The 26,426-nt window shown below is 41.1% G+C and overlaps 1 protein-coding gene across 6 annotated transcripts; it reads left to right on the top strand.

Moving 5' to 3' along the window:
- Window positions 1-11,634: 11,634 nt before the first annotated feature.
- LOC126724103 (beta-glucosidase 15-like) lies at window positions 11,635-18,900 on the top strand. 6 transcript variants are annotated; one of them, XM_050428313.1, is made up of 13 exons: window positions 11,635-11,773; window positions 12,331-12,530; window positions 12,760-12,829; window positions 14,461-14,519; window positions 14,836-14,911; window positions 15,321-15,540; window positions 15,693-15,948; window positions 16,188-16,303; window positions 16,814-17,028; window positions 17,146-17,177; window positions 18,096-18,198; window positions 18,301-18,397; window positions 18,495-18,900. In XM_050428313.1, the coding sequence occupies exons 2-13, from the start codon at window positions 12,375-12,377 to the stop codon at window positions 18,658-18,660; spliced, it is 1,566 nt and encodes a 521-aa protein (XP_050284270.1). In that variant the 5' UTR covers window positions 11,635-11,773; window positions 12,331-12,374; the 3' UTR covers window positions 18,661-18,900. The 6 variants fall into 6 exon arrangements, with proteins under 6 accessions (XP_050284270.1, XP_050284273.1, XP_050284272.1 ...); XM_050428316.1 differs by having other exon boundaries at window positions 11,636-11,773; window positions 15,321-15,487; window positions 15,694-15,948; XM_050428315.1 differs by having other exon boundaries at window positions 11,650-11,780.
- The last annotated feature ends 7,526 nt before the right edge of the window (window positions 18,901-26,426 follow it).

Below are 26,426 nucleotides of genomic sequence, written 5' to 3'. Positions count from 1 at the left end.
GGAATCCTTGCTCACCACGCTTAGGATAATTGGGAGTAGAGTCCCACATTGAAAAGATGTGGAAACCAAAAAGGAAAAGTCAACCCCTTAACACTATAAAAGGCATAATACCCACAGAAATCGAGGTACGCTTTAATTGACCCTCTCTACCGCTCTAAGTAAAACAGAACAATTCTAACTTGACCGTCGGAGAACCTTTGGCCGGCACCACACCGGTGCTCTCTGAAGGACGTCCGTCGATTGTTCTTGTCGTGCAGGTTCGATTCGAGTCGCGAGTACGGTGTGACCCATTGGTGACGATTTTCGACGTCATCAGTTGGCGCCGTCTGTGGGAAAGGACGTTTCCTAGACAAAAGAGTTACATGGTACTCACACGCTCGATGGCAACCACAAATGACGTCCAAGAAGAAGCCCCTACGACTGCCCTTGAGAGACAGGTCAAGACGCTCGCCGCAGCCGTGGAGCGCCTCACCAAACAAAACCACGACCTGGTAGAGCAACTGAATCAAAAGAGTGCGGCGGTGAATAGCCAAGGAGAAGATCAAGAAGGGAACAGTGAGGAAAGGAGAAATAATGACGGACCACAGGAGAGTAACGCCCCGAGCAAACAAGTGCGACGGGACGCTAGCATCCCTTCAGTGACGGATACAACTCCACAACCCATCATCGCGGAGATGCAGGCGATGAAGGAACAGATGGAAGTCCTGATGAACGCTCTCAAGGGGCGAGTGTCCAGCGATCTTGACGACCTTGTCAACCGGACTGACTCGCCATTTACGGCGTCCGTCAATTCCTTCCCCCTGCCGAGTAAGTTCCGCATGCCGAGTATGGACAGTTATGACGGAATCAAGGACCCCCTCGATCACCTAGAGACCTTCAAGACCCTGATGCACCTTCAGGGAGTGGCGGACGCAATTATGTGTAGGGCATTCCCTACAACCCTGAAGGGCGCGGCAAGGATTTGGTTCAGCCGGCTAACGCCAAACTCCATCGGCACCTTCAAGGAGCTGAGCGCTCAGTTCACTACGCACTTCATTGGAGGACATCGGTATAAGAAGTCCACAGCTTGTTTAATGAATATCAAGCAGAGAGAGGAGGAGACGTTACGGGCCTACATATCACGCTTCAATAAAGAAGCGCTCTCGATCGACGAAGCCGACGACAAGATATTGGTGGCAGCGTTCACGAACGGGCTGAAGGGGGGGTAAGTTTTTGTTCTCACTATACAAAAACGACCCAAAGACCATGTCAGAAGTGCTTTACAGGGCCACCAAGTATATGAACGCTGAAGACGCACTGTTAGCCCGAGAAGGCAGACCCAAGAAAAGGGACAGGCAAGAGGACCCCCGACAGGACCAGGGGCGGAAGAGAGGACGGATGGGAGATCGGAGAGAGGAGAGACGTCCAAAACCAATGGGCGGAAGGTTCACCAGTTTCACTCCGTTGACCGCCCCGATAGACCAAGTCCTAATGCAGATTAAGGACGAAGGATCCCTGACGTTTCCGTGAAAGCTGAAGAGTGATCCCAACAAAAGGTCCAGAGACAAATATTGCCGCTTCCACCGTGACCATGGTCACGACACGGCCGACTGCTATGATTTGAAGCAACAAATCGAAACCCTTATCCGACAAGGGAAATTGAAGAAGTTCGTCAGTAAGGAGAGAACGGATCAACCCCCACAAGAACAACACCCCCGTCGAGAGAACGAGCGACCGAGGCCCCCATTGGGGGACATAAGGATGATAATTGGAGGAACAGGTGCGGCCGGATCGTCAAAAAAGGCTCGCAAAACATATCTTCGGATGGTACAGAATGTCCAGTTGGCGGGTACAGTGCCAAAGATGGCAAGAAGGGAAGGCCCCATTATCGGGTTCTCGGAAGAGGATGCAAGGCGCCTACACCATCCACACGACGATGCCCTCGTCGTCACCTTACGGGCAGGTGACTACAACATCCACCGAGTATTGGTCGACAACGGTAGTTCGGCCGACATCTTGTATTATCCGGCGTTCCAACAAATGAGGATTGATAGGGAGCTGCTGATACCAACAAACGCCCCGCTCGTTGGTTTCGGAGGGAGTAGAATATTCCCTTTGGGCGCAGTCACGTTATCGGTGACAGTAGGAGATTACCCACAACAAATCACCAAGGACGTAACATTCTTGGTGGTCGATTGCTCGTCAGCCTACAATGCTATTATTGGACGACCCACGCTCAACTCGTGGAAGGCGGCAACATCAACTTACCACCTGATGATCAAGTTCCCAACAGAGTATGGGGTAGGAGAGCTACGCGGAAGTCAAATTGCCGCACGAGAATGCTACGTAGCTATGATGGAGGTGGAAGACCAGATCCAGGCCTTGAACATAGAAGAACACCGAACGACGGCAGAACCTACAGAGAAGCTAGAGGAGATAACCCTCGACAGTTCCAATCCAGACCAAACCACCAGGATCGGAACGCTTGCCAAACCCGCAATCCGTCAAGAGCTCGTAGCTTTCTTGAGAAGCAATAAGGATGTGTTCGCCTGGAGCCATGACGATATGCCAGGAATCGATCCCTCGGTCATGGTACATAAGTTGAATGTGTTGCCCTCGTTTCCACCCGTCCGACAAAAGAAGAGAGTATTTGCCCCGGAACGAGACCAAGCAATAGCGGAAGAGGTCCGCAAACTCCAAGAGGCAAGCTTCATCAGGGAAGTCTACTACCCCGATTGGCTGGCGAATGTGGTAATGGTGAAGAAAACGAGTGGCAAATGGCGGATGTGCGTGGACTTCACCGATCTTAACAAAGCATGCCCCAAAGATAGCTATCCCCTTCCAAGGGTCGACATCCTAGTAGACTCGACGGCTCAACACCAGTTGCTAAGCTTCATGGATGCTTTCTCGGGTTATAACCAGATCCGCATGCACGAGGACGATCAGGAGAAGACTTCGTTTGTAACCAGTCAAGGACTCTTCTGTTACAAAGTAATGCCATTCGGTCTGAAGAATGCAGGGGCAACATACCAGAGACTAATGAACAAGATGTTCGCACAGCAAATCGGGAGGAATGTCCAAGTTTATGTCGACGACATGCTGGTGAAGAGCCGGAAGGAGGAAGACCATTTGGAAGATCTCAAGGAAACATTCGGCACACTTCGATCCTACAACATGAAACTCAATCCAGGAAAGTGCGCATTCGGTGTAACGGCAGGCAAATTCCTAGGATTCATGGTATCTCAAAGGGGGATTGAAGCTAACCCGGACAAAATCTGAGCCATAATGGAGATGGCCCCCCCGAGAAACGTGAAGGAAGTACAGAGCCTTAACGGCAAGGTAGCGGCATTGAATAGATTCGTGTCGAGAGCGACGGACAAATGTTTACCCTTCTTTCGAACATTGAAAAAGTCATTCGAGTGGACGGACGAGTGTCAGCGAGCCTTCGAGGAGTTAAAAACCTATCTATCTTCACCACCTCTACTGAGCCCCTCGCAACCAGGTGAAGAGCTCTTCCTCTATTTGGTTGTCTCCACTGTGGCCGTCAGCGCGGCCTTAATCAGAGAGGAGGACAGGGCACAGAAGCCCGTGTACTACGCCAGCCGGGCGCTCCGCGGTGCCGAGGAAAGATACCAACCCATGGAGAAACTCGCTTTTGCGTTGGTCACGGCAGCTCGCAAGCTCAAGCCCTACTTTCAAGCCCATACCGTGAACGTAATGACCGACAAGCCCTTGCAAAGGGCACTAAGTAATCCTGAGGCCGCAGGTCGACTGACGCTGTGGGCGATAGAATTGAGTGAGTTTGACATCAAGTACCGTCCACGTGTGGCCATTAAAGGACAAGCTGTAGCCGACTTCATAGCAGAGTTTACGCATGACGCGGACAAGGGGACAGAAGAACCCCCCCAGTGGAACATCTACACCGACGGATCATCCAATAAGCGAGTCGGAGGAGCCGGCATAATATTGCTGTCACCTGAAGGAGACACGATTGAATGTATGGTCCGTCTCGACTTCCCCATTACCAACAACGAAGCAGAATACGAAGCGGTGGCAGCAGGACTCGACCTAGCCAAAGCCGCCGGCGCTGAAAGTGTGGTCGTGCATTGCGACTCTCAGGTCGTGACCAATCAAGTAAACGGAGATTATGAATGCAAAGGGGAAAGGTTGAAGAGATATCTTAATCAAGTAAGAGTGAGAGTCGACGGGCTAAAAGCAGTCTTCGTCCAGATCCCCAGGGGAGAAAATGAGCTCGCCGATCGGCTAGCCAAAGCCGCTTCAGCAGAACATATGACAGCACCGGGTAATGTACTTTCCTTTGTTCAAATCTTTCCGCTAATAGACCCCGACAACATGCAGGAGATACACTCCGAAAGAAACTGGACTACGCAGATAACTTCATACCTAAAGGACGGGATATTGCCTGAAGAGAAGGAGGCAGCGAGAAAGCTAAAAGTCCGAGCGGCAAGGTTCGTCTTGATGAAAGACATTCTTTACAAGAGAGGTTTCTCCCGTCCTTACCTAAGATGTCTCGGGGTTGAAGAGGCAGACTACGTGATGAGGGAAGTACACGAAGGAATATGCGGGAATCATTCTGGATCGCGGTCGTTGGTGCACAAGCTGTTACGAGCTGGGTATTACTGGCCGACCATGCAAAAGGATGTTGAGTCCTACGTTAAAAGATGCGACAAATGCCAGAGGTTCAGCAATTTTATCGGACAGCCAGCTGAAGAGCTAACCCCCATAACGGCACCATGGCCGTTCGCTCAGTGGGGACTGGACATCATGGGACCTTTCCCAACGGCGATAAGGCAGCTAAAGTTCTTGATAGTGGGTATTGACTACTTCACGAAATGGGTAGAAGCGGAAGCCTTGGCCACCATTACAGAAAAGAACATTAGAAGTTTTGTCTGGCGGAACATAGTATGTAGGTTTGGTATTCCTAGAGTCCTTGTCTCAGATAACGGGAGGCAGTTCGATAACGGCCCCTTCCGTGATTTCTGTACACAGCTAGGAATAAAAAACCACTACTCATCACCCGCCCATCCTCAGGCTAACGGTCAGGTTGAGGTCACAAACCGATCCCTGCTAAAGATTATCAAGACTCGGCTCGAGGGGGCAAAGGGCATATGGCCAGAAGAATTGCCAAGCATACTGTGGGCGTATAGGACAACGGCGAGGACTCCGACAGGAGAGACACCGTTTCGACTGACATACGGGAGCGAAGCAGTCATCCCAGCAGAAATTGGGCTTACAAGCTACAGGGTTCACAACCACGACGAGGGAAGGAATGACGAATCCATGAGGCTACAGCTGGACCTTATAGATGAGGTCAGGTCGGCAGCAGAACAGAGGATCGCTAGATACCAGGATCGCATGTCCAGACATTTCAACTCCCGGGTCCGACAAAGAAGCTTCCAAGTAGGAGACCTCGTACTCAGGAGGGTCATGGGTACAACTAGAGACCCTACACAGGGAAAACTCGGCCCCAACTGGGAAGGACCCTACAGAGTTGCGTCGTGGAAAAGGAAAGGAACATACCACCTGGAGACAATAGACGGAGAAAAGCTACCACATCCGTGGAATGCCGAGCACCTGAGGAAATACTACCAGTAATAGCGACACGACAACCAGTTTCTCTTTTAAGACTTTTTGGCATTATTAACCTTTTTTTTTTTGGCACTGTTTAACTATTTTTGCTACAATATTGTCGTGCCTTTTTTAAAGCCCAAGGGGGCAGGCACTTTTCCTTTACGCATTTCTATAATCAGATGCAACTTTGATCTTCTACTTGAATGTATGTCATTGCAATTGTCCACAAAGTTAACGGAAACAATAGAAGTCCAAAAGATGGACGGATAATCCTACAGGGACGATCACCTTAAGTCCACAAGGTGGACGGATCATCCTACAGGGATGATAACCTTAATCCACAAGATGGACGGATAAAATATGAAGTCCACAAGATGGACGGATCGTCCTACAGGGACGATCACCCTAAGTCCACAAGGTGGACGGATCATCCTACAGGGATGATAACCTTAAGTCCACAAGATGGACGGATACAATATGAAGTCCACAAGATGGACGGATCGTCCTACAGGGACGATCACCCTAAGTCCACAAGGTGGACGGATCATCCTACAGCGATGACCTTAAGTCCACAAGATGGACGGATACAATATGAAGTCCACAAGATGGACGGATCGTCCTACAGGGACGATCACCCTAAGTCCACAACGTGGACGGATCACCCTACACGGATGATAACCTTAAGTCCACAGGATGGACGGACGCGAAATCTAAGTCCACAAAGTGGACGGATCATTAAGGTGATGAAACATAAGCCCACAAAGTGGACGGATCACTAAGGTAATGAAACGTGAGTCCACAAGGTGGACGGAACGCTAAGGTGATGAAATAAGTCCACAAAGTGGACGGATCACTAAGGTGATGAAATTAGTCCACAAAGTGGACAGATCACAAAGATGTTGAAATACATGAAATAAAGTCCCAAGGTGGATGGAAATAATAGAAGAGCGTGTTCGCAAAGCGGACGGATGCTAACTACGTCAAAATTTTTACAAGTCCATTAAATACGCGATATATTTAAAAATGATGTACAACGCCACAAAGTGGACGGTCCACCTAATAAACCTCTCAAAACAGACGGAAAAGGAAAATTCTCAACGATGTAAATGCTCAATTAACACAAGATAATAAGTCTACAATGCGGACGGAGTGTCACAGACAAATATTCTCACAAAAATCCTTCCTCAAGAAGGGAGACGGAGCTTTAAACAGAATACCAAACAATTATAAAAAGCATATCTGAACATTAAGCCAAAAGCCCCAAAGGCAAATGTTTAATACAATTAAAAAGGACGGATTGTCTTAAAATGTGAATAAAAAAAAAAAAAAAAATGAATTACATAGACGTTAAACTTCCTTTGGTTCAGCAACTGGGACATCCTTCGACGGGGCGGACTCTCCGTCTCCTTGAGCAGCACCGTCGCCAAAAAGGTCCTCCGTATTTTCGGAGGCGACGGGGAGGGCAGAAGTCTGGGCTTGGTCCTCAAGTTTGACCATTGTCAAATCCAACTCTGGATAAGCCTTCTTGACTTAACGGAGAGAATCATCAAAGCCTTGAAGGAAGGAGTCCGACAGCTCGCTCAAACAGGACTCCGAGCATCGATACTCCTCGACGGCTGCCACTTTCGCCTGACGGAGCTCTTCTTTGAGTTGTTTGATCTCGGCCTCTTTATTCTCTATGGCCGTCAGCGAAGTGGCCGTCTTCTCCTCCAGCTCCTTCCTCGCCTGCTCAGAAAGCTCCAGCTTCTTCTCCATCTTGGACCTCCATTTATGAAGTTGTCCGAGCTCTTCCTCCGTCTGCTGCGCCTTCGCGCGCACCCGGTCCAAGGTACTCTCACGGTTGAGACACCGGTCAAGTAGTCCTTTCATCATGACCAAGGACTGCAAATAGAAAAGAGACCGTCACATAATGTAAGTAACAACAAGAAAGAAAAATAAAAACTTATTTGACGGACATAACCAACCTGAGCGACGGCAAAGAGGCCCGTCTCCCCCATGGCCTCCGTCGAATGGTTTCCCAGGTCTTCATAATCTTCTGCCGTGATGATGGACGACAGCTTCTCCAATGCATACTTGGAGTCATCACGGAGAAGGGAAGGAGGTCTCTCTTGCTTACCGTCTGGGACCGTCATCAATCCCTTACCCTTCCCCTGCTTCGCTGGGGTGACGGCCTTGTTACCCTCAGCCATTAAGCCAACCACAGGTTCAAGAGAGACCTTTGGTTGCTTAAATGGACGGTCAGATTTTGTCGTCAGTTTCCTCTTAGGGACGGAAGCCGATACCTTGGGTACCTCCTCGCCGGATTCCCTCTTCTTGACGGCTTGTGACTTGATCAAAGCTCTCCTCTTTGCGTCATCCATCTCTGCAAATAATGACGGATGAAATTAAAACAAAATAAAGCCAGGTAAATGGCAAAATAAAGTCGACGGGCTTACGTCTATGAACTCGCTCGTCGTATCTTATTGCTTCTTGGGTGGGCTCAGGACCGTCGCAGTACCAATGTATGGTCCTCGGGTTCACCAACTTCGCCCAAGTCCTTTCCTCCGGCGTAGTCTTCTTGCAAACCTTTTCAAGGAAGCTAAACTCCTCGAGGCTGACTTGTGGGCGCCGTCTACCTGCAAAGAAAGATGATCAAGATATACACATATAACTGGACGGATATGAAAAGCAGCACAAAATTTAGACGGATGCATACGTGTCTGATTTATAACTGCCCAAGTTATGTCGACGGGCATGTACTCCGTCTCCCCTGGATGGTTCATCCATCTGTCACCCTCCAGGAAGAAGTACCGACTCTTCCAGTCTCTATTTGAGTCTGGGGTCTCGAAGATCACCTTCAACAAGGGGCTCCGACTAGCAAAACTATACATCCCCCTTGATCCAGAAATCTCGTCTGGACGGTAGCAGTGAAGAAATTCACGGACCGTCAATTTCCTTTCCCCGTTTGACATCGCACCGTAAAGAATCTCCATGGCTATGAAGACCCTCCAGGCGTTAGGGGATATCTGGGTGACGGACAACCCCAGATACTGTAAGAGTTCTCTATGAAGGGTAGAAAGCGGGAATCGAAGTCCAGCCTTCAACGCCTGCTCGTACACTCCGACACCGTCTACCCCTTCATAGTAACACTTCTCCGACACATATGGTAGACGGATGGAAACATAGTCTGGGATTTGGAAGTTGGTCCTGAAGGTGCTGAAGTGTCTCTCCCTTATGACGGACGTGAACCTATGTACCGTCCACTCTGGCAACATGATGAACTGCCTTAGTCCATCAGCGCCTACAACGGACTCCAGTGCTTGATCCCCGTCGTCATCGGAACCCTCTATTTCGACAATCTCCACATCCTCATTTGTTGAGGATGAAGAAGAGGCGGACGGACTCCTATCTTCGCCGGGGCTCTCTTGGTCTTTATGACCGGACGGGTATACATCCTCGTATTCCGTCCCATCACGAACCACCGACTGGTTACTTGACGCACTAGACATTTCCTACAATTGACAATGAAACCTAAGACCGACGGGTTTGAATGTGTTGACGGGTACGGAAGCCTAACAACAGTGCATGGACGGAAATGTAACTTGACTATAGTAAATTAAAAGCACTTACCAAACTTATCAGAGGATAGGTGACGGTTGGCGTATTCAACAGATATTTGTCCTCGACGGGCTGCTCTGACAAGGCTGACGGCTTCGCTCTGACAAATGTTTTCTGAGTGAAAATTGAATAATGAGAGAGTGAGGCGCCTTATATATATAGGAGGTGCACGGAAGACGAAGCGACACTTCGATCCCATACAACGACCATTCAGAGAGTGACACGTGGCATGCATAATAAATGCTGACAGCCTGTCAGTACGTAGCAACAGACTTGTACCCGTCATGTCTCCGTCAACGGGATGAATCTTACTATGACGGGTTGGCCCATCTGGAACCGTCGTTCTATCTTGCCTGATTCCGTTATAGATTGACCGTCATACCCATACGTAAGGACCGTCACCCCATTGATCCTTTGACCCAAAAGATGACGGACCATTGGGGTGAAGGGGGCAACTGAAGATGATAAAATATTGGGCCTAATGGCTTACCTTAATGGGCCTGACGGACTGGGTCTCTTGGGCCTGTGTGATGATGGTCCTAGCTTTGAAGGCCCATCACTGACTGACATTGTAAGGGCCCATGATCCGAAACGTCCATAACCCAGAAAAACCCCATGATCCGGAAATGGGAATCCTTGCTCACCACGCTTAGGATAATTGGGAGTAGAGTCCCACATTGAAAAGATGTGGAAACCAAAAAGGAAAAGTCAACCCCTTAACACTATAAAAGGCATAATACCCACAGAAATCGAGGTACGCTTTAATTGACCCTCTCTACCGCTCTAAGTAAAACAGAACAATTCTAACTTGACCGTCGGAAAACCTTTGGCCGGCACCACACCGGTGCTCTCTGAAGGACGTCCGTCGATTGTTCTTGTCGTGCAGGTTCGATTCGAGTCGCGAGTACGGTGTGACCCATTGGTGACGATTTTCGACGTCATCAGTCTATGTAGATTACATAGGCTGAAAAGATATCCTAAAAATTCAGCCAAGTGATTCAAGAAGATTTTGAATTAAAAAAAGTTTATCACCTAGGTTTCATGTGTTTTGCAGTTCCTAGAACAGTTTGATTTCTTGTATAAGAGTGTTTCAATAAAACTAGGCCCATGGAGAAAATTGGCCTTTGCCCATTTCGTACAAAAAATCTAGCATTTTGTCATTTTTTTCAAACTAATTAGATCCTTAAAACGTCGCTATAAGGCTCCTTAAAATGCCACTATAGAGCTTACTCAATTTTTAAAAAATCGAGTTTCAAAACATGAGTATTTTCCTAATTAGTTTGGAAAATTTGGCAAAATGCTGGATTTAAAAAAAAAAAAAAAAAAAAAAAAGGACAAAAGCCCATTTTCTCCCTAGGTCCATATATAAACCTAAAAATAAATAAATAATTCATTTATCACTTTTTTGCTAAATTCTCAAATGGAATACATCCATGCGAGGAGCTGCTAGTTTTACAAAAGAATAGAATTTACTTCCTTCTTAAAAATCTCTCTAGCTAGGGCAACCCACATAACCAACCATATATCCATATCTTATTCCTTCTTGGACTACCTTTACATAATTGATATTTTAAAGGGCAACGCAAATTGACAACAACATGCAAAAAAAGACATGTGGGATGTGGCCATGGAACAGAGGCTCCAGTACTCCATAATCTCACAACGAAGTTAATGCTTCTCATAAGGGAAAGAAAAAATAAATCAAATAAACTTAGATTGCTGTTGGGAAGATGAAGACAAGTGAAAAGATAAAGAATACGGTAAAAATGGAAAGTGAGAGAGTTAATGCATTTTATTTATTTAATAAGAACAATTAATGGCTTAGATCACTAATTTCTTGGAAAAAATAATGATATTATAATAAATATTTTTTTTAAAAAGGGATAACTCTTATAAAGTTATACCAAGTGTAACTATAGTTTTCAAACCCGAACCGTTTAATAAACCACAAAAAAGAGAGGTTGAAGGTTTTAAGTTTGGATCGAGGTCGAACTATAGAGACATCATAACTAGTTTAATATTTATTTAAAATATAAATAAATATATTAAATTAGTACAAAATAAAAAATTTAGCTAACATAATCCAATTAAAACTATAAATCTATATTTTAATTATGTCTAATATATCTATCTCAAGCCCACGTATGAAATATTCATCCAATAATAATAATAATAATCATTTTTTTATAAAAAAAAAAATTAAAAGCATCAATTTGTGCCGGCACAAGTGGACAAAAGAGAATGATGTGATGTATCATCATATCATGTGGAGCTCAAAGGTCAAAGCTTTGTAAGAAACAAAGTCACTGTCTTTCTCATATCCATTTTCCAAGGCCCATGTGACCAGCTCACAAACCTAAAAAAGCACTACAAATTACAATGCCCACGTGACTAGCTCACAAAGAAACAAACCTAAAAAAGCACTACAAACAAAGGTGAATGAAATTAAAAGAAGAGATAAAAAAGCAATACAAACAAAAGCGGATGAAATTAAAGGGTGTAAGAAGAAGTCAGAAGCTCTAGAAGGTAGAAGCTGTAAGAACAAGAAGAAGGAGAAGCTGGTATCCAGCTAAAACAAGAAACAAACCTGAGAAGATATAAAATAGTGGGCGGTAACGTAGCACTGTTTTATTTTTTCTCTCTCCTTATTTATTATTTAAAACATTTTACAGATATTTCTTTTTTTGGTGGAATGACTTTACAAATATATTTGCAATACTCTTCTTTTTTTTTTTTTTTTTGTTGTTGTTGTTGAGTTCGTACAACTCTTTTTTTTTTTTTTTCTTTCTCTTCTTTTAAGCCGGTCATATATTTTTATAGTCTTATCAATTGTAAATATATATATATATATATATACACACCTGTCTCCTTCAAAATAAATAAATGGCTAAGTATTGTTTAACGAGGTTTTAAATAATAAGAGACTGTTTGGTATGGTGTTTGTGTTTAAACAATATAACAAGTATTTCTACATAGTTAGAATTGTATTTATATATGAAACATTTTACATATAAACTTCATTATTATGATTGTTATTAATAGACATTTAATATAATTGTATCAGTATATTTTTTTTTTGAGAAAGAATTGTATCAGTATATAAAATACTATTGTGGAAAAAAATTAATCCATGGTTATGTTTTCCTATATATATAAATGTAGACTTGTGGGGGACATATTAGAGTATCAAAAGCTACTAACCAATTATGGGGATTAGAGGTCATTTCATCATATTTCTAATTGTCCTGGTTGGCTCACTTGCTCGGGGTGAAGGTGTAATTCAAAATTATGACTCAAATTCTGTTGATCGTAGAAGTTTTCCTAAGGGTTTCATATTTGGCACAGCATCATCTGCTTACCAGGTTTGTGTTTAAAATTTTGAAGTAATATATGTATTGTTGCTAAAAAATTTGTAACTTAATTAACACATTTGTGGAAACATTAATCCTCCTCCCAACTATCAAATTATAATATAATATATACAAACACATGTATTTCTAATCAAAATTAACATAAAGAAGGATTTTATCTATATGCAAAAAGTCCACGATACTAGGGGCTGTTGATTTGGTGTATTTTTTCATTATACAGTATGAAGGTGCAACGAATGAAGGAGGTAGAGGAACTAGTATATGGGACACCTTCACTCATCGCTACCCACGTAACACTACTCTCTTTCTCTTACTCCTGCATCAGACTCAATACTCTACATTTAACTTTATTTAAAATATTATTCTATTCATTATTAATTTTCCGAAGGGTTTTGGGGGTTTTGGAGAAGTGGGTCCAGTGAGGTTGAGGCTCTCATGCTCGGGTGGTGAGTAGTGATGGTGATGGTGATGGTGATGGTGGGGTTGTGAGGAGAGAGAAGAGATGGGTTTTAGGAGTGATGGATGGTAGAGGAGAGAGAGGAGGGATTCCTTGGGTTCGGAGGAAAGAGAGGGAGAGGAAAAAAATAAATTTTTTTTTTTTTAACATTGGCAATGAACAGTGCCATACTACTAGTAGCGTGGCACTATTCATTGTTAAAATTTTTATTTTTGGATAGTTTGAAGAGTCTGATGCATGAGTGTTTTGTGGATGTTTAGCTATATTTGTAGCATCAGACTAGTTTAAATAGTCTAATGCAAATACTATAAATTTTTAGAAGCTATCATATACAAGAAATTAAAAAATTAAAAAGCTAGAACCTAGAAGCTTATAAAATTAAAAATGTACAAATAAAGGAAGAATAAAACTAGAAGCTTGATTCATCTCAAAAAAAAAAAAACCTAGAAGCTTGATTTAACCGACTTACAATTAATGGATGATCTCCTCCCTTCTCCTCCCTTTGGACACATATTTAGCTCAATATTTGAATCAATACATAGTAGCCCATTAAAGGCCCCTATTTTCGTTTCTCCAAAAAAAAAAAAAAAAAAGAATAATAGAGTTTCTCTCCTAATGTGAGATTAAACATTCTACTAATTTATTATCTTCCATAACAACTCCCACATTTTTACATGTATATTTTCATATAAATTCATTTTAATTAAATAATATTAAAATACTCTAACAGTGTGTCTTTTAAAAAGTCTAGTGTTGGAAAAGTGCAAGAGGCAAAGTTGCCGTGTGTGTTTATGTGTGGTGTGTGTATCTATATAAAACCTCATTGTCTTTGTATGAAATAAAGAGTTGTATTATTCTTCTCTATGTGGTGCGTTGCTCTTTTCGTTCATCAATCTAGTATCGAGTTTTCGCTAATTCAGCATACCATAGATATATGATGAATTCATTATTCATGTGATAAGACAGATACAGTTGCTGATTTTTTTTTAAATGAAAGATACAATCTCTCTTAGAATATTGCATAGTTTCAAAAATCCTTTATTTTTGGCATCAAGTGTAAATAGCTTTAATGTTGTTAGATTTTATCCTTCTAACATTGGTGACTACTCTCAAGTCTCAACAACTCTAATAAAGTGCATGGAATGTGTTTGTTAGAATTAAAAATATGGAAAGCACTAATATGAAGTGTGCGTTTGGGAAGCAATGAAAATTATAAATTATTTCACTATTCAAATTATTTTTGCTACTATTCATGACCCCACTGTACTATTTTAACTAACTTTTACCTTTATCTATAGTATTTTCAGCAATAAGTTTTTAGTTTCAGCAAAATAAGCAGTATCCAAATAGACCCGGAATATGTTAAAATGCTTTCACTAGAATAAGCTTTTGAAGCCAACCATCCATAATTGCGTAAACATATTACTTTAGAACTTGATTTTGATTAACCTTTTGGTGTTGCAGATAAGATAAAGGATGGTAAAAATGGAAACCCTGCTGATGATTCCTATTATCGTTACAAGGTATATATTGTTGACAACTTGACATAATGCAATGTTTTATTATAAATTTTTTAAAGAAGATCATGCCTTTATCATGAATTAATTAATTGTTAGTGAGACTTTTTTTTATATATTAATTCCTTGATTAGTTTGTTGAGATCTATATCTGTTCCAAATATTTTCGAATTAAAGCTTGTTTGTTATAATTTGGATTTTCTTTTACATTTCATATGACCAAGTGTATTATATTGTTTGTTATAATTTGGATTTTCTTTTACATTTCATATGACCAAGTGTATTATTCGGACTAATTGGTATGAATTGAATCACTTGGCAGGAAGACGTGGCAATAATGAAATACATTGGTTTTGATGCATACAGATTTTCGATCTCATGGTCCAAATTATTACCGCGTAAAATTACTAAAACACAACTTGTTTTTTTGGTTAATAATTATTCAAGAAGTTTTATATTTAAGAGAAATGCTAACGAGTGCCCTTAAGATACTGGTTAAGAATCCAGAGAAAGTTTTTATGGGAAAAGAAAAAAAAAACAATTAATATTTTGACAGTTTTTTACATTTTTCATAAAAGTGATGTCAAAACTTTTCTAAAATGGATTGTTAACAAGTGCTCTAAGGGCAATCGTTAGTATGACCCTATATTTAATCCTTAGATTTGAATTTATGCTTTGTTTAATATTCTATTTTCTATGTTCAATTAAACTATAATCAATTAAATCATAAATTTTGAGATGCTCAACCTGATTCCCAATTGGAGTACATAAATTAATTAAATTTTTATTGAATTCTATATTAATCAGGTGGAAATATAAGTGGGGGAGTGAACCAAGAGGGCATTAAATATTACAATAATCTCATCAATGAGCTCCTATCCCATGGACTGAAGCCATTTGTGACTCTATTCCATTGGGACCTTCCACAAGCCCTTGAAGACACCTATGGTGGTTTTTTAAGTCCCAAAATTGAGGAAGCAATGATTATAATTACATACTTCCAACTAATTTCGCAACTATTGAGTCAGTAAGTTGTCGAATAATAGACAATCAAGTGAGCAAATTTGAAAATCAATAACAAATTATCATCTTAACAAGTTTTGAAAATATGAATAAGATCATTTTTCCAAATATAGTTTAATTAACATGTATATCGATCTCAATCGGTTATATAAACAGGAATGACTTTAGGGACTATGCTGAGCTTTGCTATAAAGAGTTTGGAGATAGGGTGAAGCATTGGATCACCCTAAATGAACCTCTAACCTTTGCTGCCCTGGGATATGGAAATGGTGCATTTGCGCCAGGTAGATGTTCAAAGAGTTTGTTCTCAAATTGTAATAATGGTGATTCAGCTACTGAACCCTACTTAGTTGCTCACCACCAACTTCTTGCTCATGCGGCTGCAGTCAAAGTTTATCAACGCAAGTACCAGGTTAGAGTGCATGGTTATTGTATTTCACTAGCAAAATCAACTAGAATTTAAGCGTGATTATACCAAATAATCATTGATTTTTCATGGTAGTATCATGATTTTTTTGGATAGTACTAATGTGCTCATCTTTTTATTTGATGAATAATGTACTAAAAATGACACTCAGATTTTCAATCAGTATGATTTTCAATCAGTTAGTCTAATGGACTGATCTAAACTACAAATGATGATTTATGTAGAAATCTCAGAAGGGTCAAATTGGGATTACACTAAATTCACCATGGGTATTGCCATATTCCCAGTCAAATGCAGATATTGATGCAGCATCTCGAGCCCTTGCTTTTGCGTATGATTGGTAAGTAGTTTTCTGAGAATATTTAAAATTTGTGTTTTGGAATAATTTTTTCCCCCGAAAATTAGTAAATTTATTTTTATGTTTTCAAAAGAAATGAGGCTTTAATAATTATACATACGCACTAAGCTAATAAAAATCAGAACAGGAAGATAATTTGATGTCATCTCTCAACTGACTTTTAATTGAGAGGAATTGTATTTTTAATTTTTTATTTGTAGGTACAAAATAGGATATACAACCAAACAACAATTTTGAAATACAAACTTGAAATTCAAATTATCTAATAATAAACTAAAAAAAAAAAAAATCCAAATGCACATTGACAATTTTTACCCTTCTAATTAATTGGTTTTTTTTTTTTTAATTTATTTTTTTCAGAAAGAGGGTTATGCTTAATTAGTCTTTGGTGTTTAATAAACTACATATGAACGCAAACCAGAAAATAAATAAATATTATTGTTCAAAATTTTGAGAACGCAGCTAATTGTAGATCTTTTAAAACTTTTCTAGGTTTATGGAACCACTAAATTCTGGTCATTACCCAGCTGAAATGGTTGCCCATGTCCATGAAAGATTGCCTCAATTTTCTAGAGAGCAATCTTCTATGGTTAAAGGGTCTTTTGATTTCATTGGTATAAACTATTATAGTACCAATTATGCTAAAGATGTTCCTTGCGAAAACCAGCCACCTAGCTACTTCAAAGACTCTTGCATTAACAACACAGGTTCGTTTTACTAATGAAGTGCGTTGTATTTGAATTAGTTTACTCTCTTTTTCTAGTTTTTTGGGACAAAAAATTATACTATGTTAATTAAGTTGAAATATAATATGTTTTTGATAGATGAGCGAAATGGGATTCCCATTGGTCCAAAGGTATGAATTCTTTTACAGCTCCTTTCTTATACACAAGTGTTTTTTTTTTTTTTTTTTTTTTAGTGTCATAATTTTTTATTCATTCCAATTTGAGGTTTACACGTTTTCTCATTAATATTACGCATTTAGAACTACTAATACAGAGTGTCATTGGACTAGATTAAAAAAAATGATCAAATATTACATGTTTATTTTGTAGCCAAAAAAAAAAAAACTTGTGTTTTTATTTTATATATATAATTTTAATTTTGAGAATCTAATTTATATTTTTTAAGTAATGTTTTAATGGAAATTAGGGTTGTATTTTTACTGGGTTGTCCCTTACTTTTGTTTCTACTTAAACATAGGAGTGTAAGGATATTTTTGAATCGAAAAAATGAGGATCCCAAACAAGAGAAGCCCCTTAAATAGTAACTAATAGTTTCCTCCTACCTACCATCAGAAAAATAAAATAACTTTCCCCCTAACATAGGGCTATGTCATATTGTAAGTTGTTTTTTTCTTGTGCATTTTTGTTTTCCTTGATGTATATATCTACATTTACATCTAGAATACTATATCCTACAAGCAAGCATGGACTCTCTCTCCCTTCAATGTTGATATCAAAAGACCTATCAGTCTTCTTCCTTCACCTCAAAAAAATATCGTTCTTCTTCTAAAGTCAATTTCAATCATGATCACACTTTCCCTTTTGATCATTGACCACAACTGTTGGCTCAAATAAATTGTTCAGAAATTTCCAATATTGTCACACATGATATCATCATTTAAACAAAAAAAAAAAAAAAAAAAAAAGGAAGAAGAAGAAGAAGAAGAACGAATGCATTATCGATTCTGCACCTGCACAAAGAAAGAAATACATTAGTGTCAATCAATTGAATTAGAGTATAATGATTTGCATTGTAATTGACTGTGCAGGGTGCTTCTGACTGGATTAATATTTATCCACAAGGAATTCAAGATCTATTACGCTACACAAAGAATAAATACAACAACCCAGTCATCTATATCACTGAGAATGGTATATCTAACTACATGAGTTCATCTACTCTACATGTCATCCATAGTGATACATTCAATCACTATAAGTAATCTCTTCTTCTCTTTTTTTTTGGTTTTTCAGGAATTAATGAGTTTAATAATGGTTCTATATCACTTGAGGACAACAGCAGAATTGACTACCACAGTAGTCATCTTTCTTTTGTAGGAAGTGCTATAACGTGAGTCTTTTAACATAATTAATCCTTCCAAACCATTTTATTATTTCTGTACAACATAAATGACAGATTTGAGTGTTTTGACTTTGGATTTTGGTAGGAATGGAGTCAATGTGAAGGGATACTTTGCTTGGTCACTATTGGACAACTTTGAATGGGCCGATGGTTACACTATTCGCTTTGGGTTAGTCTATGTAGATTACAAGGATGGGCTGAAAAGATATCCTAAAAATTCAGCCAAGTGGTTCAAGAAGATTTTGAATTAAGAAAAGTTTGGGGCTGTTTGATAGGGTGTTTTGAGCAACAATTTTCAGTGTTTAAACAATATTACACACATTTTCAGATACTTTTTCACCCACACGTATTTTCAAAAAATACAAACAATGTTATTATCCAGGTTTCATGTGTTGTGCGATTCCTAGAACAATTTGATTTCTTGTATAAGAGTGTTTCAATAAAACTAGGTCCATATATACTGAATATCTATAATTTGTATGTTCAAGGAATGCCGAATGCAAAACTCATTTAATAAGAGGGTAATATCTACATATCTACATGCTCTATAAAATTTCACTCGCCTTTTACGTACCTTTTTTATTTATTTTTTAAGACAAGATGATATTTTCATCAAACTCGATGGATTTTGACAGATACATATAGAAATCCGTTTGGCATTATAGCTCAACTGACACTTCCAGATATTTCTCCAAAAAAAAAAAAAGTTGACACTTCCTAATATTTACAACAGAAACGTTTAGGGTTCAAATTTTCAACTGTTAACTTTTTCTTTTAAAACGTTTAGAGCTTCTGTTAACTTTTTTTTTTTTTTTAATATTTAGTATTCTCTATTTTTGTTAGAAGAATTTTTATTACTACTTAGTGTGTGTCTTTGGTGCACTTATTAATAATAATAACCTTTTTGAAAAAGGCAAGCTTATTTCTTAGCTAAACTTTTTTAATATTCTATTTTTAAGTACGACTTTACTTTTAGACAATGAATATATATATTTTGTCTAAACAAACCAAGCGGATAAATAATCCTACTGCATTCTTGGAGAGAAGAGCACTACTCTTTCAAAGCTAATAAACCAAAGCACACCCCTTTTTTTTTTTGGCTAAATATTTATCTTGTTATTTATTTTGCACCATGTTTCTTAAATTATTTATTTTTAGAGAGAGTTTTATTTTTTAATTTGGAGTCAAATGTGAGACCACATCATAAATATCAATCTAAGGAAGTTATTGCATAAAAAAACCAAAGAGTCTAAAATTAATGAACATAAAAAAATTTTTAAAAAAAATTGACAATTTACATTTTCTACTTAATAATGTTCTTACAATACTTTTTAAAGAGTTAAAAAAAGAAAAAGAAAAAAAAAAGAATGCTTATAAAAAAAAAAAGACTATTAATAATATTGAAATTATATATGTAAGAATTATACTATGCATCTTAACGTATATTTTTTTAAGTATATTTATGTATATGCATGGGTGTTATAAGCTAGTGTGTGTGTGTATATATATACACACACACAGGGGCGTAGCTAGAAATTTTTGGTTGGGAGGCCAACTTATGATACTAATTTATTAGCTTATATAGACTTTCATAAACATGCAGAAACACATACATCTATACACACATATAACTTAGTATATTTCATAGTGAATTCTTAAAGTTTTCATTTTTAATATAAGTTACCAAATTATCTACTAAAGTGAGTAAAAAAAAATTCAGTTGAACTAATGAAATATTCAAAGACATAAATGATTCAAAACTTTAATAGACACAATAACACATTTTACAATAAAAAATTATTGTGAAAAAAAAAAAAAACATTCTCTATAACTACTAGATCAATTGGACAATTTTTTTATGAGCATCACTAGGCTAGATCAAATATTTGAGAGGACTGAGTCTTATTTTTATAGACTAATAATTAAAATGTTAAATATTTATATATAGTATTAAAATATTTTTAAAATTTTATGGGGGCCATACATGTTGCTCCGCCCTTCTATATATATATATATATGAGAGAGAGAGAGAGAGAGAGAGAGAGAGAGAGAGAGAGAGAGAGCAACTATATACTTTTGTAGTTGCACGATTTTCCTGGCCCAACTTCTATTGATTAGGCCTTGGCCCAAAGTGCAACCCACAATAAATATTTGTAGAGGATGGGTCAAAGAACTTAGCCTCAGCGAACCTATTCGGTCTGATACATGGATAGCATTGTTTGCAGAAAAAAGAAAGACACAAGAATGAATCTCTCCTGTATGATTCTATTTCTTCAGTTCTCAATACAGTTTTTCCGTCCTCTTCTTTGAGGGACTCCACTACATTATATAGTTCTCCTCCTCTCATCTCAACCTTACACCTGTTGATCATCTAAGCATCTACTTGAGCACCTGTCCCATCAGACGCCCTCATCAGTCCCTTTGTGAGTTACAGAGACCAAGGTGGTACTGTTCAGGGGTCTTTTCCTCATTAATGCGGCCAAGAGGGTGGTTGGGACGCAATTAATGTGGTGGTAGCTTTCCATGAGATATTTTGGATTTTATTCATTTTATATGTTGGGAGGATGAACTGAAATGGCTGGGGAGAGTTCCTCGTCTGAGCTTCGTGATGTCCGAGGAGGAGTTACTCATCGGACAGGTTTCCTTGGCGCTAGTGGGATCGAGTAATGCTTCATATGTGGTTTTTCTTTGGACAGGACGCTCCTCGGACGGGCCTGAATTTGGAATAGCCCATTATTTTTGGGCCGGGCCCCACAATAGCCCCTCAAAACTCCGGTTTTTATCTCCTTCCGAGGAGAAAGGCGAGGTTTTTATGTTTGTGAGAGGATGGAAATAAGGAGATCGTGTGGCGCGCGTGTGGATCGTTACTTTTGACGCGCTACAATTTACGAGGCGCGGCCATTAACTTCTAAAGGCGTTATGTTCCCTTCATCCAACGGCGTGGCGTGGATCGAACGGCCATCGTTTTTTCTCGTATTTTTAGGCAGGAGTGATCCTTTCTCTCTCCTCCCGGCTATATAAGACGTCAGAGGGGTTCAATTCTTTCTTTTTATCTGTATTTTGTAAACCTCAAAGGACTCCAGAGAACTCCATCGAATCCCAGAGATATACGAACACTTGCATCCGTTACGCCACCGTAGCCGTTTTTTGTGAAGCGTTTCGTCCAAGAGAGATTTCCAGGCGTCCCATTGAGCGTTTTGTGAAGGTACCAGTACATTTCGTTCTTCTTGCCGTTTTAATTCCCTCCTCAGACTCTACTTTTCTTCTCGGTCTTTACTTTCATTTCCCCAGTTCAGTTCAGATGGGTAGATTCGAAAAATTAGTAAAAACTCCAGCCGCTATGGAGGCCTTTAGGGCTAAATACCACATTCCCCCGGGGGTTGGGCTGCGGTACTGTCCTCTTGAAGGAGTATTGACAGATAGAGGTGAGGGAGAAGTCGTTATCCCCATGATTGCTTTCATAGAGGGAGGGATGACACTTCCCATGCGTAGGATTACAAAGGAATACCTGTTCAACCATAGGTTGACGCCGTATCAGTGTGCCCCGAATATGTTCAAGATTCTAGGCTGTGTAGATGTCTTAGACGAGCGGATGAATCTAGGCCTTACTTGGCACGATGTGGCTCATCTGTACGAATGTCACCGCCTCGGGGATGATGGGTATTATCTTAAATCCCGGAACGAGGACGTTAGGTTGATCTCTTGTCTCCCAGTATCCAATAAGACCGTGAAGAATGACTTCCTCATTGCTTCTGGGGAGTGGTTCGACGGTATTCATTGTCCAACTCGGGCAGGAAACCCAGGTGCGGCGCTTTTAGGATCGGTCATTTTTGGGAAAGGATTTAGTATTGAGGGGTTATTTTTCTTGCTTTCTTTGTAATTGGAAAATTTCATGGACTAACCCTACTTTTCTTGGTTGTTTGCAGACAAAGTTCACGTCGCTCCTTGGATAAACTTTGTGAACGTGCCAGTGTTGAACTATCTCCTTAGGTCGGAGATTTACGTTGCCGAGGACGGACAGTTGCGTGCGGCCCATCTGGTTCTGGGCTATCAACCTCTGAGCAGCGCTTTCCAGGCAATCGGTCACGCTATAAGGGCTGGCAGTCCGAGGCTGGCTAGGATTGACGTGTCCAAGGACGGGTTCCTAGCTCAGCACGATCTGCCACCAGTTGTGTTGCCTGGTGTCAGAAATCCCTATTTAGCAAAGCAGCCACCTCTGGTAAACGAGCCTGGCGCTGCTGTTCTGGTTGAAGAAGAAGCTGAATCATCTTGTCTTTCCCTTGAGGAAGAGATAGACAAGTTTTACTTCGAGGAGGAAATTCAGCAAAACCCCTTGGTGGAGCTTTCTAATCCCGAAGCAGAGCAGGACCAACATTCCGCAGTTGGTGTTCCCTCAATCGTTATTTGCTCGGACGATACTTCAGACGAAGAGGTAGAGCCCATGGCAGGAAAAGGAAAGTCTCTGAGAGAGTTGATGTCCAGCCGAGGTAAGGGCCAATCCTCGAAGGCGCCTGCCAAAGCGCAAACCCAGGACCCGCCTCCTATTGCCCCTCAGGTCCCTACTGATCCTGGCCTCAAAGCGATCCCCGACCTGAAGAAGAAGAGGCATGCTGACATTCCTAAGGAGGGTGAGTTGGTTACCCGGCCTGCTAAGCAGCAAAAGGCTGCCAAGGGGCAGAGGAGCAAGAGGGCAAACTCCTCCGAAAGTAGGGATGAGGAGAACCGCGCTGAGGTGCGTACTGCCCCGCGCATGTGGAGTCCTAAGCTGGAGTTGGAGGGGGTTGCTATTCCCTACAACTCGTCGATCCGGGAGTACAATCGGGGCCGAGCAGGGTATGTGGCGGAGGCCTTAGAGCAACCCTTATTGCTTCCTCGGGATATGGAGGCCTATAGGCGGTTCTCTCAGCCTGAGCTTTTCCTATCCCTTAAAATGGATCTTGCGATGGTGAGTAATTCTTTTACTGATTTATTGATTTATTTAACCCTGTCAAATTCTGAACTGACTTTGTTTCGTTTACAGATTACTCAACAGGTATTTGTGGCTGAGGAATTTTGTCGGGATAATCGAAGTCGGGCTGAGGTTGAGGTCCAGTCCCGGACGGAGATGGAGAAGACCTTGGGATCCCTGAAGCAGGAACATCTTGAACTTACTGAGAAGTTCAAGGAGTCGGAGAAAAAGCGTAAAAGCGCTGAGGCTGGTCTGAAGAGTGCCGAGACCCAGGCGGAGGATTAGCGCAAGGAGCTACATTTGACCCAGATCAACCTCGCCACCGAAAAGCAGGCAGTGCTGGAATTTAAGACTGCTCTACAAAAAATCGATGGTGAGCTGCGGCGGGTTAGAGAGGAGGCTCAGCTGATCCGGGAGTCTGTGGAGGCTGAAAAGAATGCTGCTCGCCAGCTTGGGGTCCAAGAAACGGAGGCCAGGCTCTCCGAGGAGATCCCTGAGGTGTGCAGGGATTACTGCAGCACCTCATGGGCTTACGCCCTTGACGCTGCAGGAGTTCCTGCAGATTCGGCGTTAAGGCTGCCTGAGAACATCTTCTTCCCTCCGGAGATCCGAGAGAATCCTGACGGCGCCCAGGCAGCGACTGAGCAGGATCTGACGGTGCCTGATGCCGTCCCTATGCCTGATATGGTGAAGGATCCCGCCGCAGACTCTACCATCGAGGTTCCTCCTCCTCAGCCCGAGCAGAAAGAAGATCCTCCTGCTAAGGCTTAGCCTTTTAGGCTTTTGATCTTTGTACTCTTTTTTTTTTTTTTTTGAATGAGAGTCGTCTTATTTTTCCATTCTTTTGTAAGGACCTCTCTTTCTAATGTACTCGGAATATTAATATAAAATGTTCGTTTTGCTTACTATGGATGTATGTCAGTAGCGCTCTTTTTTAAACATTTGCAACGATGTAGATACAGGTAAACGGTCAAAATAAAAATGGGTTTTTGGGCTGCGCCTTTGAGGGTTATGATGGTGCTAGACTGTGCGCATGCATTAAAATGATTTCCTTTAAGTAATAATCTCCCAATCTATCATAAGTAATAATTTCCCCTAAGTCTGTGGTCCGAGGGACCATGCAGGACTTAGGTTCTGTTTAAAACTTATGAATAGTTGCCTTAAGTATTAATTTCCCCTAAGTCTGTGGTCCGAGGAGCCATGCAGGACTTAGGTTCTGTTTAAAACTTATGGTTAGTTGCCTTAAGTATTAATTTCCCCTAAGTCTGTGGTCCGAGGAGCCATGCAGGACTTAGGTTCTGTTTAAAACTTATGGTTAGTTGCCTTAAGTATTAATTTCCCCTAAGTCTATGGTCCGAGGAGCCATGCAGGACTTAGGTTCTGTTTAAGACTTATGGTTTTTCTTGTGTACTTGGTTTCCCCATAGGCTTGAGTCCGAGGACCATGCAAGGCCTTGGTTCTGTCCAAAACTTATGGTTTTTCTTGTGTACTTGGTTTCCCCATAGGCTTGAGTCCGAGGACCATGCAAGGCCTTGGTTCTGTCCAAAACTTATGGTTTTTCTTGTGTACTTGGTTTCCCCATAGGCTTGAGTCCGAGGACCATGCAATGCCTTGGTTCTGTCCAAAACTTATGGTTTTTCTTTCGTGTATTTGGTTTCCCCATAGGCTTGAGTCCGAGGACCATGCAAGGCCTTGGTTCTGTCCAAAACTTATGAATAGTTGCCTTAAGTATTAATTTTCCCTAAGTCTGTGGTCCGAGGAGTCATGCAGGACTTAGGTTCTGTTTAAAACTTATAAAGATTGTTATGAGTAATAATTTCCCCTAAGTCTGTGGTCCGAGGAGCCATGCAGGACTTAGGTTCTGTTTAAAACTTATAAAGATTGTCATGAGTAATAATTTCCCCTAAGTCTGTGGTCCGAGGAGTCATGCAGGACTTAGGTTCTGTTTAAAACTATGAATAGTTGTCTTAAGTATTAATTTCCCCTAAGTTTGTGGTCCGAGGAGCCATGCAAGACTTAGGTTCTGTTTAAAACTTATAAATAGTTGTCAGTGGACCAGCAAGCAGCGGATAGTCATGAAAGAAAACGTATGCTAAGCCATTCTCATTAATAACAATATCTTCTGAGATTATTTACATTCCATGGTCGAGGTACAGCTTTTTCATCCAAATCTTCTAAGTAGTAGGCGCCTATTCCGGCCACGGATGTGACACGGTATGGTCCCTCCCAATTGGGCCCCAACTTGCCCCAAGAGGGGTTCTTTGCGCTGCCAAGAATCTTTCTCATCACGAGATCACCTGGACCCAGAGGCCGCAGTTTGACATTAGCATCATACCCCTGTCTCAGCTTCTGGTGATAATAGGCCATATGAATCATCGCTTTCTCCCTTCTTTCTTCAGCTAAGTCCAGACTCCGTTCCAATAACTCGTCGTTATCGTTTGGGGTAAACAATTTAGACCTTAGCGTGGGAAAGTTGTTCTCGATCGGGAGCACGGCCTCAGCCCCATAAGTCATCGAGAAGGGGGTCTCACCGATCGATCATCGTGGCGTCGTCCGATAAGTCCATAAGACGTGGGGGAGTTCTTCTACCCATCTCCCATTTGCCTCGTCCAGTCTCTTCTTCAGTCCGTTCACTATGATCTTGTTCACGGCCTCGACCTGCCCATTTCCTTGAGGGTAGGCGGGGGTGGAATATCGGTTAATGATTCCAAACTCGCGGCAATACTCCCTAAAGTTCCTACTGTCGAACTGCAGACCATTGTCGGAAATGAGTGTACGTGGAGTCCCGAAGCGGGTGATGATGTTCTTCCAGATGAATTTTTGGGCGTCCACGTCCCTAATGTTGGCCAAGGGTTTAGCTTCCACCCATTTAGTGAAGTAATCAGTTCCGACTATTATGTATCGCTTGTTCCCCGTAGCTTTGGGGAAAGGTCCGACTATATCAAGGCCCCATTGTGCGAACGGTCATGGGCTAGAGAGGGGGTTGAGAACCCCTCCGGGTTGGTGGATATTCGGGGCGAATCTTTGGCACTGGTCGCACTTCTTAGCGTATTCTTGGGCCTCTCTTTG

This window comes from Quercus robur, chromosome 4 (genome assembly GCF_932294415.1).
Source record: "Quercus robur chromosome 4, dhQueRobu3.1, whole genome shotgun sequence".
NCBI classification, from domain to species: domain Eukaryota; kingdom Viridiplantae; phylum Streptophyta; class Magnoliopsida; order Fagales; family Fagaceae; genus Quercus; species Quercus robur.
This window is presented reverse-complemented; position numbering and strand designations above follow the sequence as displayed.

Excerpts from the sequence above, each read along its gene's own strand:
- LOC126724103 (XM_050428313.1), top strand. The coding sequence starts at position 12,375 with ATGGGGATTAGAGGTCATTTCATCATATTTCTAATTGTCCTGGTTGGC. Across the intron at positions 15,949-16,187 it reads TTTATCAACGCAAGTACCAG|AAATCTCAGAAGGGTCAAAT; the intron begins GTTAGAGTGCAT and ends TGATTTATGTAG. Across the intron at positions 16,304-16,813 it reads CTTGCTTTTGCGTATGATTG|GTTTATGGAACCACTAAATT; the intron begins GTAAGTAGTTTT and ends AAACTTTTCTAG.